We start from the raw sequence: 18,810 nt of genomic DNA on the forward strand, positions 1-18,810 counted from the left end.
GCTGGTGTAAATGTTAAACCAACACCTGACGTTAACACCAGCTAGCTTGTCAGCGGGTTAGTTGTGCACTGGTTGCTGTGATTGCTGGGTGAAGATAAAGTCTTCCTTGCCTATCACTTGGCCACATTTAACAACATAGCTGCGAACAAGAACGGTTTACTTCTCTTCCACTGTATGCACATAAATGTAAACTTCATTTTGCATTTAGTGAGACATTTACAGATATTATGCCAATTGCTATAGAAAATTTACTCCACTAGAGCAAATGCACTAGAGAAGAAATATTTTAAACATTTAAGAAAGAAGGAGACTTCCTAAATTGGATTTACATTTCTTAACTCAGGGTCTTCGCTGTTTCTGTGGTATATTTAATATTTGTCTTCAAAATATTAATTGTTTTGTAGGTCGGATAACAGCATTGCACTTATATATCTATAAAAATGATACTTATTAGAAATCAAGGCTAAATACAGGTTGAAAGTTTATGAAGTCGAAGAGCTAAAATAAGGTGATGGTTATTCCCATGGAACATGATCCATAAGCAAATTCCTTTCAAACAAATCATTACAGTGTGGAAAAATGGGGCTCCACGTCTTTCAAAATGAAGTATAGCTCTTTTTTAAAACCAAATTCAATACTTTTCTTCCTTTTAAGTTTAAATCATTATTCTAGATTTGGTTTATAATACATACAATATTGCAAATATAGCATCTGTAAAGATAAGGTTTAAAAAAAATACATACACATATATATATATTTCCACAAATAATTTAAGACCTTCAAAAAACAAAATGGGGAATTCTGGGATGCAAGCCAATAGACACATTCAAACCACAACCAACCTGGGGATGGAACCTATGATTCTGGAACAGTTAAGAAGCTAATAACTCAGTAGGTAACAACTGAGAAATATTTTCATGCTGAGGAGTTTAGTTTTTGTGTGCAAAGGAGGTAAGTCCATTTTTGGAGGAGAAACAGATTTTTGTTTCTGTCCTCCAATAACATGAAAATCACGAGTACTTTTACAAGGTCTCTATGGATAGCCCAAATTGTCTGAAGACGTAGTAAAAAAAAAAAATGCCCAGGGCAAAGGTGATGTCTGACTTGGAAGAGAAGGCAAAGGTCAGTGGGACAATTCTTCCCATTAGAAAAAGCAAAGACCTATCCCTAAGCCTTAGTTCTTTCAGGGCAGAGGGACGTTTTGTGCCCAAACTAGTAAGACTGTTCCTCCAATAGGGCAAAACCTTCTGATGAACAACTGCACAGAGGAAAGAATTTTGCAGTTGTAAAACCTAGGATAGTTTTCATTCTTCGGGAAGGACCCATCATCAAGGTCATTTCTGCTTTGGTTAACTGTAAGTCAGGTCTCAGGATTTTATTTTATGAAGAGTGGAGTTTCAGTTTGCATACAAAGGATATTAAATGTGTTAGCCATTCAGATTAATTGATGTATTTCACTCCTCTCAGTATATTGTTTCCAGCCAGTTGATTCTTTTCATTGCAGGATTTCATGCTTTGATTACCAACGGACAAAAGTCTTGAAGAAAGTTATCACATTGTGATGAACTAAATTCCAAGAAGTCCCATGTTTAAACTTATTATGTCCATGTCAGTAATCTGGCTTCTACCTTTTACCTGACCCTTTTCCAAACTATGTTCTCTTCCATTTTTCACATTGCTCAAAAACATCCTCAAACCTATGAAATTTCTGGGGTCAATGATTGCTCTGAAACGGGAGACAGGACAAAATTCCCAGATCCTACCAGAGATATATGCAAACACCACAATATTCAATACATGTTTAATTACGTTTAATATACGGACCATTTTAATAAAACTCAGGGAACAAATGGCGCTGACAAGGCAAAGACATTCCTTTCAATGAGAATCTCCTTCTATAAAGCCAAGACCTTGTCCTTAGGATAGGGTAGAGGCAATAAGAAATCGAGGTGTGTGATGAAAAATCCATGACATGCCATGGGGATCTGTTCCTGAAATTGATACTAAACTGAATTAACTCCTGTTACTTTTCTTTTCTTATGTATCTTTAAATTAGCATGCACTCCACTAAAGCTTCCACTTAAGGATGTGGTTGACTCTTCAATATAGGAAATATTGATCGTCAAGGATGATAAGATTTTATTCCTGTACTAAGAAGACTAAATTGTTAGAGAAATCCCTGATTGTCAATAAATTGATGCTGCCTAGGAACAAGGCTCACCTTCTCTATGTTTAAGTAGCTACCATCTTGGATAAGAATTTTGGTCCTATGCCAGGATCTGCCACAAATACTTTTACGCACTCCCAAGTCCAGTTTGTCCTTCTGTTTCATGTCTAAACTGCAGAATCATAAAAGAAGTCTGGTGATAAGCTTTTAAAATAATAGAATCCCCTAGAAGAGATTAAAAGTACCACTCATCAGGAGATCATTACCTTTAAAGACTCATTGCAAAGAGTCTTCAATTAATAAAATCTATCAAGATAAATTTCAGATTTATTATTTTCCTTCCTTCCTCTTCACTCTCCTTCTATACTCCTTCCCTTTCTTCCTTTTTCTCTTCCTCACTCCCTTTCTTTCTAGTTCTTCCTCCCTTCCTTCTTTCTTCCCTTTCTTCCTTCCTTTTCTGATTTGCAGTTATGAAGCTTCCTGTTTCACATCATATAACAGCCATTTTCCAGGTTCTAAGACTTGGTGAGGTACCATATTTGGCTCTGCTGCAATACATTCCACTGTGACCTCAATAACAATCCTATGTCTTCTCACTAATGAGCCATTTCCAATGCCTATTAGTCTAAGTAAAAGCAACGGTTGGTTTCCTGACAAAGATATCTACACACCGGGAGCTCTCTCTGTACGGCTTTTCCTAAGAAAATCCTTCTGGTGTGGTAGTGATGTCAAGATTTGTGGTATGTATATAGCTTTTGCCTAAATGATTACAAGTTTCTCAGCTGTTCTGGTTGAGAGCTAACTCATATTTCAGGGTTAACAATAAGATGTCTCTTGTATATGTAAACTTAAATATCATATCTCCCACTGTATCTTTTTCAGGAGACAAGAAGCCAAGAGTAAGTCGGAAAGATGGAATACAGCGCTGTTCCTGGTGGCCTGGTGCAGGATAAGGACGGAGTGCTATCAACAGCAGTGCTGTGAACACCATCCATGGATGAGAAAGGAGATGATGTGGGCAATCAAACCAAGTATTAGCCTAGAACACCAGGACAGAGCTGCAAAGGAGCACAAGGAGTAGATTTCTCCTTTGTTATGGACAATGCTTTGTATTGGGGCTCTCACAGTATTTCTGCCACATGAGTAGGGACCTGGGTATCTGTAGTTCTCTTGCCTTGCTCATGGCTCACTGTATTTTATCTGAAATATGGAAAAATCTCTGCTCAGGAAAATCCATGGGAGCAAATGCAGTGTTAACTGAAGATTGGAGAGGGGGCAAAACAGGGCTGCTAAGGATCTCCGCGTGGCTCAGCATCCTTTCACTAGGACTTAACCCTTGGAGACCTTCCCACTTCTGGGGATTTGCTCCATACCTGCTACTGCTGCGGCAGAGCAGGACCAAGTCTGCAAAAAGCTGGGAAGCACATGAATCCTTCGGACTCACTCGTGAAACAAGAGTGAAATCAGAAACTTCTGTCCTAGGTCACCTTATCCGCATCACTGATTCTTTCTACTGTTTGCTCACCCCATCAATAGTAGGCACTTTCATTGACAGTGATAATCTGAGTGACTCTGGACTGGGTTCTGATGACTGGACTGGGAGGAAGATGAGGATCTGCCCGTAGGTGGGGCACAGCTTGGTCTGAAATACACGCTGAGGTCCAGTGACAGCCATGGATGGGGGAGCGGCTCTGCTCCTTGCCTCCTTCCCCTCCCACGGCCCCCAGCACCTCGTCACAGCCGCATCTCAAGATTACAATGAGGGACAGTATCTACAGCACAATGAGTCTATGTACACGTGGACCATTCCCTCGGCATGCTTTAGAGAGAGGCGCACACGCCCACACACGTACACCCACGTTGTGTGAGAGAAAGAGAGAGAGAGAGAGAGAGAGAGAGAGAGAGAGAGAGAGAGAGAGAGAGAGAGAGAGAAAGAGAGACAGCACGCGCGCACAGTGGAGAGAATTAAAATGGCACTTTCTAGCATCTGCGGCATGACGAGTGCTGGGAGGTGGGGGTTAAGGGGTGGGAGTGAAGGGAAGCTGCCGGGGTGAGGATAAAGAGCAGATATCCGGCACGGATGCGGGGCAGATCGAACACGGAGATGGTCTTAAAAGTTGGAGGGAGAGTGGAAGCAGGAAAACCAGATAAAAGGTCAGGTAGGACTCCAGCATGGATTCCATTGATAGTCTGAATGGCTATGCGTCAGCTCAAATTAAAAAACAGAATAAAATGATGTTGGTAGTATAAACACCAAGGCAAGACCGTATTTTTTTCTTTCCCCGCAGATGAAAAAGGATGAAGGAAGGATAAAGAGTGTGTGTGTGTGTGTGTGTGTGTGTGTGTGCGTGTGGTGGGGGGTTAACACCCATCTGGTACTTCTTCACTTGTCATTTTTTTATAACATCAAATCTCCTTAATTGATGGAGTCTTTACACAGTCTACATTTGCTTAGATATACACATTTCTTGGTAGAACTTTTCCCACCTGGAATTATACTTCAATTTTTATTGATGGACTTTCAAATTGTTTTAAATGTTGTATTTTCTTCTTCATTTTCTTATTTCCCCCTTCATTTATAAACACACAAAGTTGTGAAAGAAACAGTCTCCCCCCATTTCACTCTCTCTCGCTCTGTATCCCGTGTGACGCATTTTTGTGTGTGTTTTTTTTTAATTATTTTTAAACTTTTATTCTATTAACATTTGCTGAGAAGGCAGAGCAGAGATGCTGCCAGCAGCCACAGTGGTACGGCCAGACTGATAGATCCATTTATTCCTCTCACCGACCCAGGTCCTGCAGTGCAAAAGAGAGAAAAGTAAGTCATTATTAATACATCCGGTCCACTCTGTGTCACAACTGACAGCTTCTTGTTTCAAAGGTAAGACTGGACCATGTACCAGCATCTCAAAGTCTGGGCACTTATATACAGTCTAAGAAGGACTCACCATCTTTTCTAAATCCTTCTGGTTGATCTATAAGTATCTTAGGGATATCTTGTATGATGCTGGATCAGTCTCCTCTCCACCCAGATTTATCCTGCACTCTCTGGTCTGCACAGCAGTGGGATGTCAGCACTCATTAAGATTCCAAGCATTGCTGAGGGTCCTTCAGCAGCCAGACACGGGCTCCTCCAGCTGATTCACCACAGTATCTCCATCAGTAAAATGTGGAACCAGTGGGCGATGCTCTCTTCTCAAGGGGGCGGGGGAGGGGTGGTGGTGGCGGCAGCGGCTATTTATTTGTTAGTGGGGAGAGGAATTGTTTTAAAGTAACGTTTTTGGCTGGGTGGCACCTTAGCTGCAAGGCAGAAAATAAGTCAACTCATGGTGGGATTTTAAGCAGCAGCAGGGGGTCATCTGGTCCAAACCCTTCATTTGATACTAAAAACTAATGATGACAAAAAAAAAAACAAACAAATCTAGCCAGGCAGGTCCAAACTGGAGCAGAGCTGAGACTTGCACTTGCCCAGAATTCATCCTGGAGGGGTTATCTGTGGGTTTCCCACTGCCATCCTGAGTTTTCCCAGTGTAGAAGAATTTGGGGGATGTGGGTGTGCAAATGGAGAAGAGAGTGGGGGAGGGATTTGTGTATTTACACAGAAAGAATTGAGGCAGTGAGTGTAGGTCTAAGCTTGCCTCCTATGCTTTGCCTGTTGCATTTCCTCCTTTTGTATAGTTCTGTTCATTTAGATTCATTACAAGAGGAAAACAGTTTTTCACAACAGAGACTTTTGGATTTAAGACTGTATGCTTAGACATGACATTCAAAAGGAAAAAATGGTGTCACTGTAACTATGGGTCAGTTGAAAGTTTTGAGGGCACTTAAGGAGATCAGTATGTATGAATGAGTGTGTATGTGAGTGTGGGTGTTTGTACTTGTGCAAGTGCAACGGAAGCATCCTCTGGCATGTGAACATTTCCAAAATTGTCTACAAACATACCAGGTCAGATATAAAATAACTGGGAAAATGTTGAATATAAGAATATTCTCCCATCTATGTTTCACATATCAATAAAAATACTATTATAGGAACAACAGCAATCAAAGACAACCAAGAAACAACTACATAGCACTTACGACACGTCCTGTTAAAAATGCTTCACAAATATAAGCACACAACCATGTTACAAGGCAGGTCCTCTAGTGAACCCTGCTTTCCAGTGAGATAAGGGAGCCACAGAGAGGGTAAGTTCACCACATGAGTTTACACAGTAAGCAGAGAGCTGGGCTTTCCCCCAGTGACTGACTCTAGAGTCTGTGCCTGTCACTGCTGCACAGTGAGGTTATGTGGTGAAGGGGTGCCCCGAGTCTCCTGTCAAACATTTGGCAAATGAAATCTGGGTTTGTTTAAAACAGTAGCCCAGAACCAACAAAGCAACAGGAAGGTATCCATTATCTTTGAAAAAAATGATTTTCAATAGATCTTTTTTTTTAAACTGAAATGTCTTATTGAGAATATTAAAAATGCTACTTAATATATAATATATATATAAAGTTTGAATAGCATAGTTACAGTATAAAATGAGTGTTTGAGTGTTATTATGTGTTGAGCTATGGAAACACAGAATAAACGATTTAAATATCCAGTCAATTCTTTAAGTTTTCTGAATGACTGTAGGATTATATTAATAAGACACTTTAGCTACCTTCAGGTTCATGCCTTACATGAGGAATTAAGGATCAAAAAGATTATGCATTCTGCATAAAGCGCCTGATTAGTAATGGTGACCAGGCACTAGAATCTAGATATTAAGTCAATGTTTTTCCTAATTCACACCCCCCCACACACACATCATTCTTTTTGGCCTTTGGGGACCTTTAAGCTCCCTTAACGGCCCCTCCCCAGGGCCCCCAGCCTGATGGCAATGCAGTCCCCTATCATTTTCATTTCTCTCCGGGCTTTAGATGTCATGAGTTCTGTGGCACGTTTGTCTGGATTAGTGTGTCAGTGATGCTTCCCAAACAGAGAGAGACTACACACAAATTGAGGCCAGACAGGGTTAAGCAAGGATGATTTTTGTTTTGCCCCAGGGATCCTTTGAAAACAGGTTTTCAGACTCAATTCTGCCTATTTCCTTAATCTCATTTTTAGTGCTGAGACAGGTTGGATTATCTTTCAGACATCTTGGAGTTGAGTGGTACCTGGGGGAACCTAAAAAGTCTAGTCTTAAACCATTTTATTTGAAGGATAGTAAATATGTGAAAAAACAAAAATGCCATCACTGAAAAATATGATATATGCATATATGAACCTAGATACACATGTTCACATATAACATTCTTGCTAATGTGTGTACACATACATATGCAGATACCAAGAGAAGTATATTTGTTATATGCATACTCATATACACATATGATAGACACATGTTAAAGTTATTTTAACACACAAAGTTGACAATTAGCTATTACTCTTACATGCTATTCTATGTTATACATGGGGAATCTTAGTATGACTCTTAATAATCTTTAATTTTATCTCTAATAGAATTGTTACTACATAACTGAAATATATTTTGTGGCTCTCTGAAAGATATTTTCCTCTCTATCAATTATTATTTATTAAGTGCATTAAGTGCTCTCATATAGCTATTTGATGTGCTTATATGACTTGCTCTTTTCATAATTGATTTTGAGAGTAAATAAATAGGCTTGAAAAAACAAGGGTAAACTGGTGATAGTTGGGGAATCAACACAAGTGTGTATACAATTACAGATACATGTATATACGACTGCATAGGAGACTACTTCAGTTAATGGCTATTTCAGGGAAGAATCATCAGCAAAATCATTAATTATGTTTTAGTTCATAGTTATGAAATTTCTGCTTATTTGTGGAAATGCAAATGATAAATCTTATTTCCCACACCAGATGGCCACACTCAGCAAGTGCTTTTATACACTGACAGATATAATGAAAGCAAGAGTCTGCAAACATAAATTAGTCTTAAGAATAGATGGGCAAATAGAACCACAATTCAAAAATTGCTACATGTTTTTCACATAACAGAAAAAAATCATATTTTGGTATTTAGCCACATCCTATATATATGTATGTATGTGTATGTGTGTTTATCTAGTAAACATTTAATAAGAGGTAGCAACAGAGGATTAGATGGTTGTATGGCATCACCAACTCAATGGACATGAGTTTGAGCAAAGTTTGGGAGACAGTGAAGGACAGGGAAGCCTGGCTTGCTGCATTCCAAAGAGTCAGACGTGACTTAGCGACTGAACAACAATAACAACAAGATTGTTGTTATTGTTATTAACTCTGGAAGTCTGTGTTACCGGATGGCATGAAATACCTCTGGATCAAAGACACTGTTTTGCGAACTGGGTCAAGGCTTTTAATGTTTGACATGAAAAGTGCAAAATTTAGCTGCAGCGGGAGTGGGAATCTTGAGTCAACACACCAGGTCAAGGTGTTCAACTCCAAAGGTAGTTGAGACTCTGTATCAAGGTGAAGGCCGGACGGCGCTTTGCCAGGACAATGCTTATCCAAGGGAATTGGTGATTAAGGGCAAGACTGATAGAACATAGTTCAGCCATACAAGAAAAGAAGGGCCAGGTGAATTTAAGCTCAAACTCTTCTTAGAATTATTAAGGACTGACAAAATGACTAAAATAAAAACATAAACAATATGCAAAACAATTGTTAAACAAAGGAGAAAAATAATCTACTAAATGTCTCTTAGATATTATCTAGATGCTCAGGCTGAGGCCCCCTCAGTGGCCTGGAGCCACATTTAAAAGGGAAAAAGACTGACTTTGGTGCCACCTGCTGATCATTTTCTGCCAGTACAGCTTCCTCTGCGTGAAAGAATCCACTGGGAAGGAGAGCCTGTAATTTCCAGGCTGGAGCAAATTATAAGAGGGGGTATACTGATGTTTTCTTTGAGCAGTGTGTCTTGAAAATAAATTTGGGTTCCATCTCCATAATGCTTTATGCATTATCTCCCTTTTCTATAAAGACGGTCTTGGGTAAGTCTGAAGTATTCTCACAATGAAGTTGGAATTATCACACTTTTTCCATCAAAACAACATCAAATATTTTGACTTGCAAAATCTTGAAACTTTAGGCCATTACTTTCCTTTGAGTGACACTATGAATTTTTCTCATTGATCTTTGAAATTAAAAAAAAAAAATCGCATGCTCTATTTTCCCCTCCACTCCAAAGCTCTGTGGTATCATTGTGTTCTAACAACACCAGTTACTTAAGATTCAAATGTAATGGACAATTGTGGCATGCAGAGAGAAGAAGGTATGAAGAGGACAGCAGTTTATACTTCTTGTCCCAAATAATCTTGATCCTATATACATATTTCTGGTCACGTCTTCCCTGCTGCATTCTGTGAGGGCTTGTTAGCACTGGTCATAAACTAGATGCTGGCCCTTTCCTGGGTGTAACCAACAAAGCTGGTCCACAGTCTCTGAGGCTCACTGCCTGGTTGGGTCTAAGGACCATAAGAATAGGTTTTCACTCTTGAGAGTGATCTTGGTAGCCTCAGCCCCTTTGACACTCAGACTAGAAGATGTCTTCATAGGAGACACTTATCAATCCAAGTGGGTGGCCATGAAAATTTATGCAGGGTGGTGCCTGCCACATAGATTTTTCCATGACTCTGGTATGGGAACAGACACTGTTAGGGATTTCTGTTGGTCTTGCAAAGATAACACATCAGAATTGGTAATTGTTTGAATCTTAGGGTCCATGTCATGAAGTGTTGACCTGACTATATTGTCTTTGTAGGGGAAAGTGTGTGAATCACGTGCCACGTGGCTGACAGAGCTACATGAGACAGTTTGACAGCACAAAAAGGCAGTTACCAGATGTCCCTGCAGCCTGGGTATAGGGTGGCAGGGCCAGGATATGGGAGAAGGTTCTGGCAGGAGGGAATAGGGAATGCTCAAGTTCTTCATTTTTGGAGACCCTACTCTATCTCCTTGAGCAATATATCTGCTTCAACAGCCAACGAGGGGTGATGAAGTGGACTCTCTGTCTCAACTGAGAGCCCTGACACTGGGAAGTGGACATTTCCAGAAGTGCAGCTCTGCAGGAATTAACCAAGGGAACTTAAGGACAATGGGAAAGGGAATAACTTGCTCAGTTCCAGAGATTAAAAAATGAATAACTCAAAAGCAATAGAGGGGTCATTGTTGGATCAGAGGCTTTTTGTAAATGAGAAAGTTCACAGTTTGGGAAAAATAGTGGCACATGTGTTATGGAAATTATTATCACAAATTATCAATAGGGAATAATCACGTGTAGAAGGCTCCAATGTATTGCTGCGGACTCTCAGTTTTAACACACAGAAGGGAATCAGAAATAAGAACCATACCTTTTTGCTTGAAGTGCACGGTGGTGCCAATTTCTAAAAAGGAAACATTTAGCAAAACAAAAACAGGTAAAAAATTCTGAATCAATTGAGAGTAAGCACAAAGGTCGTCTGGTACTCTCCACTGCAAGGAGAACGAGAGGAAAGGTGAAAGAGCACGCTCAGAGGAACACATGATGGTAGAGACTGAAAGAAAGGTACATGGAAAGAGAATGCTTTGTTGGAACAAATGTGTGGTTGGAGGTGGCAAAAGCAATTTGCAGCTTCAGGTACTTGATGTAACATGTGATGAGTGCAGACCAGTACGAGATCTCTGAGGATGGCAGATGAAAGGACTCTTGACTGCAATGTAGCCAAGGAGAGGTTGTGTCTGCCTCCCCACCCCCCACCCCATTCTACCCTTTTGCGTCTGCTTTGCTCTACTCACACCCGTTACCTTTCCTCCTTTTCCTTTCTACCATTTTTTCCTAATACACTAAATCCCTTCCCACATTACAACCTTTGCCCTCGCACCTGCTTGGAATGTCCCTCCCTAGACCTCTGCCTGGCCAGCTCAGTCACTTCATTCAGATTTCTGCTGAAATGTCAGGAAGGGTTCCCCCCATCATCTTCTCAAAACCACTATCCTCTGTGACTTCCTGTTATTTTACCCTGGTTTGCTAATATTAATAGTCCTGATCCCTACTTTTCACCATGTTACACATTTACTTACTTGCTTGTTCAGTTTCTCTCCTCCATGAAGGCAGCCACAGTGCATATCTTGTCACTCATTGTACCCTGGTGCCTAGATCAGAGCCCAGCATGTAGCAGGTATACAATAAATACTTGTTGAATCTACTAATAACTCTTAGTGTTGGGAGAGCTTCTATAGGTAAAATGCTTGGATTCCCTCTTAAGTATCTTGATCAATTAAAGCACAGCGCTCCTCGATATTTAGAAGTAAATATCAAAAATTTCCATAGGATACTTTGACTCTCAGGACCAACTGGATCACTGATCAGATATAGGAGTCCAAACCATGGAAGCTGGACATAGGTTTTCTTCTCTGTGAGGATCAGGACACAGCCCTGCATTCCTGAGTGGCATGCTTTCACTAAGGGCATAAAGTGACCTGGACTCTGAAGAGAAAAAGAAGCTTCAGATTTGGAACCCAGTCACCTCACCATCCTGCTTTAAACTGGCTTATGCTTTCTCATGACTTCCAGAATAAAGACCAAAATATTTAGCATGCCATCCATGGCTCTGCCCTTTCACCTTTCCAGCCTCATCTCATGCGGAGATGTTTATTATCCCTGTGTCCCAGCCCACAAATCTTCCTGATGGTCCATGGTACCCCGTTTTCTTTGTCGTGGGGCTATGGCCTGATGATATCTCTACTAGGAATCCCACTCATCCGTCAAAATTTAGTTACATATTCCACAGAGAAATCTTCCTTAGTCTCCTTGGTAAAATGAAGTCCCTCTATTATAAGCTCTGTTCTCCTTCACAACACTCATCTCAGTTTTAATTTCAAATGTATTTGTCTGGTGTTTTGATGAGTGCTTATTTCACTAGTGGGCTATGAGTTCCATGGAAGCAGGAACTGTGTCTGTTACTGCTCCCTTGTTGGCACAGCAAATGAATGACGGCACTCTGAGTACACAACGGACCAAAACAGCACGGGCCAAATCACTGAAATATGAGAAGAATAAAGATATGCCAGGCATCCTTCTAACAGAGGAGCTGACACTGTTAAAACAACAGAGAGTCTGAGTAGCTAAAATCTTTATCCTCTGATTTAGCACAAAGGGGTCCGAGCTTCAGAATCAGGTCTGCAAAGTTTTGGAGGTTCAGTGCAATCTAGGAATCCTCTCCCTCACAGATTTTCCTTTTGCATTTATGATTTGAGGAGATCACAAGGAGAAGTCTCAAACAGCCTGATGTTTTCTAGCATACTCATGATGGCTATAAGAAGGGCACCACTGTCCTAGCATCCAAAGTCTTGAAAATGTTTGGCTACTATTCAGCATTTGCTGGGCTGTTCATAGAGCAAACTGTGTCCACAAGTGAGGACAGATGTGGGGTGAGGCAGCTGGGGGTGTGTGAAGGTTCTTTTATACCATGATTGCTGGTACACTTCTGAAGACACTCAAAGCCATCAGCATCTGCCCTTCTGTCCTTGACGAGCTAGTCCATTATTTGCAGAAGGATGGAGGTCCATTCAGAAGATTGGAGCACGATTTCTGCTCCTCTTCTAGCAGAAGCCAGTTACTGAGGTCACTGTCATCTTAGAAGTGAAGTCAGATTCTATTAAGACTTAACATGCTGGTGTCCACCTGATCAGCATGATCCACAGATCACCTGACCAGCAATGTTTCATTTGTGTATTAAACATGCTGTCACCTGTTTTCTTTCATAATACCTGTTCTCACAACTTTTCTTTAAAATCAGCATATTGCTTTTAAACATTGCAAAATCTCTGTAGAGAACTGCTCATCAAAATATGAGGAAAATGAGGCCCAGACAGGTTAATCAGTTCCCCAAGGTCACACAGACAGCAAGAGGCAGAGCTGAGACTGAAATTCAGGGCTCCCACTTCTCCAGGCAGAACTCTGTCCATTATTCACAATACCCCTCTGGAATTTTTATGATAGCAGGGCTGAGTAAGTATAGCCTACATAACTCTAGGGTTATCACTGAGACATTTATATGATTCAATATTGACTGGGGAAACTTTGGCTCTGCTCCTGTGCAAAGTACAAGTTCTCCTCTTTCTTTGCTCAAATTCTTTGGTTTATCATTCTTTAGAATTTATAAGGACCTCTCAAGGTTCCAGGTGGTGCAGTGGTAAAGAATCCACCTGCCAATGCCAAAGACGCAAGAGATGTAAGTTTGATCTCTTCTCCCCTGGAGAAGGAAATGACAACCCACTCCAGTATTCTTGCCTGGGAAATCGCATGGACAGAGGAGCCTGGTGAGTTATAGCCCTTGGGGTTGCAAGAGTCAGACATGACTGAGCACAGCAGCAGCAGTAGCTCAGGGTCACAGAGTGATGCTCTTCACCCTAAGGGGTTTAGATTTCCTGATGGGATCATCTTCATGCAAAGAACCCCTTAGGTTTCCCATGGTCCATCCCAGGTCTCATAGAATAATTCCAAGCAGTTGTTCAAGAACCTGGGCAGGCAGGGACACCAACAGTTCTGCTTAACTAGAAATTATCACTTCATTTCTTTTTGCCTCAGTTTCATCAACTGTAAAGTCAGTTTAATTAAAAGCTTCCTGTAAGTTTGTTCTGGGGCTTCCCTGGTGGCTCAATGATAAAGAATCTGCCTGTCAATGCAGGAGACCCAGGTTCAATCCCTGGGTTGGCAGGATCCCCTGGAGAAGAAAATGGCAACTCACTCCAGTATTCCTGCCTGGGAAATCCCATGGACAGAGGAGCCTGTCGGGCTACAGGCCATGGCGTTGAAAAAGAGATCAACAAGACCTAGTGACTAAACAACAACAGCTTTGTTCAATCACTTAGATAATTATCACACTCTGCTTGGAATGCTGCCAGACACATGCTAATTGCTCAATAAATAAGAGTTGTTGTTGTCAGATTTATGGTAAAAATCGCTTACAGAGGAGACTGTCAGGAAAAGTTTTGTGGAAAAAGAGAAAAACAGATCTTCAAAGTCAGCCATGGCAGTACTGTTTCAAAAAAAAATTTTTTTTTTTAAATCTATAGCACTACGGATGAACAAAACAAGATTCTAGCACACTGAGGTGATAACGAAGCAGACTGATTAGGGAGCATTTTGGTCAGGAGAAAACTAGCAATAGGTTAACCAGTAAAGGGAACGGACTTGAGCAAAAGTCTGAATGTCCTAAATGGGAACAGACACTGCCTTACTAGTTGATTAAAAATAATTTAACAAAAGAATTCAAAAACATTGCTCAAACTTTACATTCTATGAAGAAAATATTTTAAAAAATCAGATAAAAAATATACTCTTGTTTAAGTTATCTTTAAAAAGCAAACTGCCAGTTAAAAGTCTAGGAAGTCTTCCCTATGGCAATGAATGACATAGTTTGTGAAATACCAACGATCTTAAGGCTTGGAATTCCATTTGTATTTAGAAAAAAGAGAATGTAACTTTTATTTTGTATTATTATGTCTTATTCATCCACTACTGTTGGAGTAGACCGTTCTCTTTTGAGGAGCAAAATTTTGAACATTTTTGAGGAGGGCTCTTTGAAAAGTTGGTTGTATGCTGCCATCTTGCGGTAATACTAAACATGTTCCTTTGCGTCGTCTAAAGTAATTACCTTTGTCCACCAGGTGGCAGTAGTGAGAAAAATTATCTTTGTTATTTTCAAAAGGAGTCTTTCCTATTACAGATCAAAAAAAACAAAAAACAAAAAACAAAAAAACTCTTGGTCCTTAACAACTGACAATAATTCTTTCTTTTCCAACATGAAGGCGCTCTCAAGTTCTTGAGTAAAACTGCCTTGCCAGGGATACCAATTCTGTAGGGATTCCTGGATATACTCATTAGAATATATCTGACACCTACCATTTTTATGCCTCTCCTGAAGACTTCTCCCCACACGTCAATTTTGCTTCAGCAAATAGACTTAACAAGTAAGCATGGTAGTGCCAGTCTGAACAATGAAATAAAAGGATAAATCTACAGCAGCAGTACAATGGACAAAATTTTAGGGGGTTCAAGTACAAAGAAAGTTCTAAAATTCTGTGAATACATTATTGTCATATGCTTAGATCTCAGCTCCTGATGAGGGTGTAGGAGGCAGCAGTGGGGAAAAGAATTTAATACTAGAAAAGGCAAGTGCCTTGATAAATTTATTTATGCCAATCTGTCTTTGACTTTAGACTTTCAGATTCTTTACAACCAGCTGTATTAGGCAAATGTCCCAGGTGGTACTAGTCATAAAGAACCTGCCTGCCAATTCAGGAGACAAGAGAGACACAAGTTCAGTTCCTGGGTGGGGAAGATCCCCTGAGGAGGGCATGGCAACACATTCCGGTATGCTTGCCTAGAAAATCCCATGGACGGAGAAGCCTGTTGTCCATGGGGTCGCAAAGAGTCAGACACGACTGAAGCGACTTAGCACACAGCACACACAGCGTCAAAAACTGCTGACTGGGCCCTGCTCATCGGCAGGACGTCTTCCTTGTTCACTAATGTAGCCTCGGCCTCACTACTTCTTCAGCACAGAGTCTGTATTCAATAGATTGGGTGATTAAGTGTCTGAGTACATAAATGAATAAATGAATGAGTAACTGAGTGAATTAATCCATCAATACCTTAAGAGCTGCCCTCTAAAATTCTAGGTAGGGGGAAATATTATTCTTTGAAACCACCATGCTTTAACACAAAGGCAAAATGACTGTTGGGAATTCACAGTCATTTAAAGAATAATAAGGGGCGAGGAGGTTCTTCAGAGAAGGCAATGACACCCTAACTCCAGTACTCGGCCTGGAAAATCACATGGGAGGCGGAGCCTGGCAGGCTGCAGTCCATGGGGTCTCGAAGAGTCGGACACAGCTGAGCGACTTCACTTTCACTTTTCACTTTCATACATTGGAGAAGGAAATGGCAACCCACTCCACTGTTCTTGCCTGGAGAATCCCAGGGACGGGGGAGCCTGGTTGGCTTCCATCTATGGGGTCGCACAGAGTCAGACACGACTGAAGCGACTTAGCAGCAGCAGCCGCAGGAGGTTCTTTCATTAGTCTCCAAATCCCTGGCAGGTAGAAAATTTTCTGGAGGACCGAGCTTTATTTATGAATATCCTCATGAAATTTAAACCTTAGAAAACAAAAACCCAAGCTTTTTTTTTTGTTTCAAAGTCCGGAAGATTTCTTCTTACCTTTCATCTGTCACTATGCGGTAGGACTAGGTCTCTTGCCATTAAAGTGAGTGTTGTGAAGGCAAGAGATGCTTCATTGGAAGCTCTAGAGTTTACAGTTTGGTAACTCCGTCACTGCTGCTGCTGCTGCTGCTAAGTCGCTTCAGTCGTGTCCGACTCTGTGTGACCCCATAGACGACAACCCACCAGGCTCCCCCATCCCTGGGATTTTCCAGGCAAGAATACTGGAGTGGGTTGCCATTTCCTTCTCCAGTGCGTGAAAGTGAAAAGTGAAAGTGAAGTCGCTCAGTTGGGTCCGACTCTCTCACTACCTGAGGAAAGTTCTGTATCTATATTTATGAAGAGTTACCGCATTTCGCCTTCTTTGAATTCTATCTGGGAGAGGAGGTGAGGGTACAACAAACCCATGAGGAGAAGAATTGATTTTTAGTGCTCTGACAGCTTACCTCTAATCCTCTGCTTATAAGCATTCATTCCAGTCCACAGGTAGGATATATAGAGTTTGAGGGTTTATATTGTTTGCACAGTTGCTCTAATTCCAGGGTATTTACTTGAACATAAATGGCTCACTTTTCAACCTGCCACAGTCACTGGAACAAAGAAACGTTCTCTGTTGCATATGGCACAACTCTTTTTAAGCTTTCTGATGAGCCCTGGGTTTTGAAAATAACATATTAGCAGACTTAACTAACTGGATTTTTTTTTGTTTCCTGTATCAGAATGAATAAGGATGTATGTTCAGCAGAAAGGGAAGGTCCGAATTCAACAGGGGATCTATCTTCCAATTGTCTGGGGAAAGTGAGAGAGGGATGGAGTTAAAATCATTAAGAAGTTTAATAAAATAAACATTTAAGAATATTCCCTGTGCCACTTCCTCCTTCACTGAGGCTGAGGACCTGAAGCATAACATCTCTAAGTGTCCTCCATGGGAATTTATGTGTTTTTGTGCTCTCTTTTTTTTTTTTTTTTTGCCAATATTTAAAAAAATAAAACCTTTCCTATTATATTGGCTTAAAAGGGGGACATTTTTATTAATTCAATTTTCAAAGCCACACTCTGAAAGTTGTTAATTTCTTTCTCAATGGTTTCTCCGCTCTATTTGGAGGCTTTAGGGATTAGCAGCTTCTACTTACTAGAATTATTATTATTTTTCCTTTTGACATAGAAAAAAACATGTCTGTGGTTTCTATTTGGATTGTTAGAGTTTTAATTTTCTTTTTTGTACTATATCCATATTGTATAAACTTTAATGCCTAATATTTATAGAGTAATGTTCTCTGAGAATCTCAGTGATCATTCTAGGTCTGGTTCTGGAGGAAAAGCCAACATAGAGAAATAGGTCTAATCCTCAACCTTAAGGTTGTAGCTGTTTTCTGACCTAGTTCATAGGCCAGTCACTATCCTGACAACTAGGGAAATATGCCAAACTGGCTGGGGAAACTAAAGTCTTAGCTCAGCATGTCATCAATATTTGAGAAGTCAAGTTGGCCTCCCCCTTAGCTAGATTTGGGTCAGAAAAGACTCCTACACTTCACTTTTAAATACTCCTAGGGGCTTCTGATCATTGATCATGACCAGGAATGGACTTCAGATAGTCTGATGCTGTTTCAAAATGAGTCAGAGACATGAATGATGTATCAAGCTTTTTGCCACCCTGGATATTCTGGTGATAATTCAGTGTTGAATGAATGAGTATATCCAAATCAAAATGAATGTTGATATAATGTCTCATTATATAATAGAATAATTGAGAAAAATGAATGTGGATACAATGTCTCATTATATAATAAAATAATTGAGAATCATTCCTTATTCTCATCAATTAGTGGACCAACCCTCCACTATGTTCTATACGAAAGAGAATCGGAGAAAATATTTTTAAAATAAAAGTTCATCTCATTAAAAAGAAGATAACTTTGTCTTATACCCCAATTTAGAGAGAGAAAGTAGGAGGTTAGGTAAGGGGGACTCTTACTGGAAACCCTGGAGGTGATTCAGTGGAAATGTCTTGTAGGGTGAGTCAGGTTTGACTCAGGACCGGGAAGAGCGGAGGGTGTGCTGGTCCCTGTGGAGTGGGCAGTGGCCTGGGGCAGGGACTCCTGAACCTGACTGTTCTGTGACCTTGAGCAAGACACAGGGCTAGGCCAGCCTCAGAGGGGCAGAACGCAGAGAACGGGTCAGGTGTTTTCACTCGAATATGTTATAATACACCGACAGCTCAAAGATTCAGACAAAACATTTGTTTCTATTATATTAATGGTGTTATCTCTGAGGAGAGAGATTATATATAATCTTTATTTTCTTCTTTATAGTTTCATATATTTTCAAATTCTTCCATAATGAAAATGCATAACATTTATTATCAGAATGGAAAGCTATTTATAAAAACAAGTCTGGGGTAAAGAAAATAATCCCCTAAATCTGGGGAAAAGAAAATAATAAAT

At 40.4% G+C, this 18,810-nt stretch overlaps 1 protein-coding gene across 2 annotated transcripts in view; it reads right to left on the reverse strand.

Moving 5' to 3' along the window:
* Nucleotides 1–3,919: 3,919 nt before the first annotated feature.
* LSAMP (limbic system associated membrane protein) overlaps nucleotides 3,920–18,810 on the reverse strand; it is a 701,079-nt gene continuing 686,188 nt past the window's right edge. The window contains exons 8-9 of one of the 2 annotated variants that reach the window (XM_055568267.1): nucleotides 10,514–10,546; nucleotides 3,920–4,963 (exon numbers count right to left, since the gene is read on the reverse strand). In XM_055568267.1, coding sequence (XP_055424242.1) covers nucleotides 4,866–4,963; nucleotides 10,514–10,546 — 131 coding nt within the window. In that variant the 3' untranslated portion in view covers nucleotides 3,920–4,865. The remainder of the gene's footprint in view (nucleotides 4,964–10,513; nucleotides 10,547–18,810) is intronic. The other variant, XM_055568268.1, reaches the window with a different exon arrangement.

This window comes from Bubalus kerabau, chromosome 2, assembly GCF_029407905.1.
Source record: "Bubalus kerabau isolate K-KA32 ecotype Philippines breed swamp buffalo chromosome 2, PCC_UOA_SB_1v2, whole genome shotgun sequence".
NCBI classification, from domain to species: domain Eukaryota; kingdom Metazoa; phylum Chordata; class Mammalia; order Artiodactyla; family Bovidae; genus Bubalus; species Bubalus kerabau.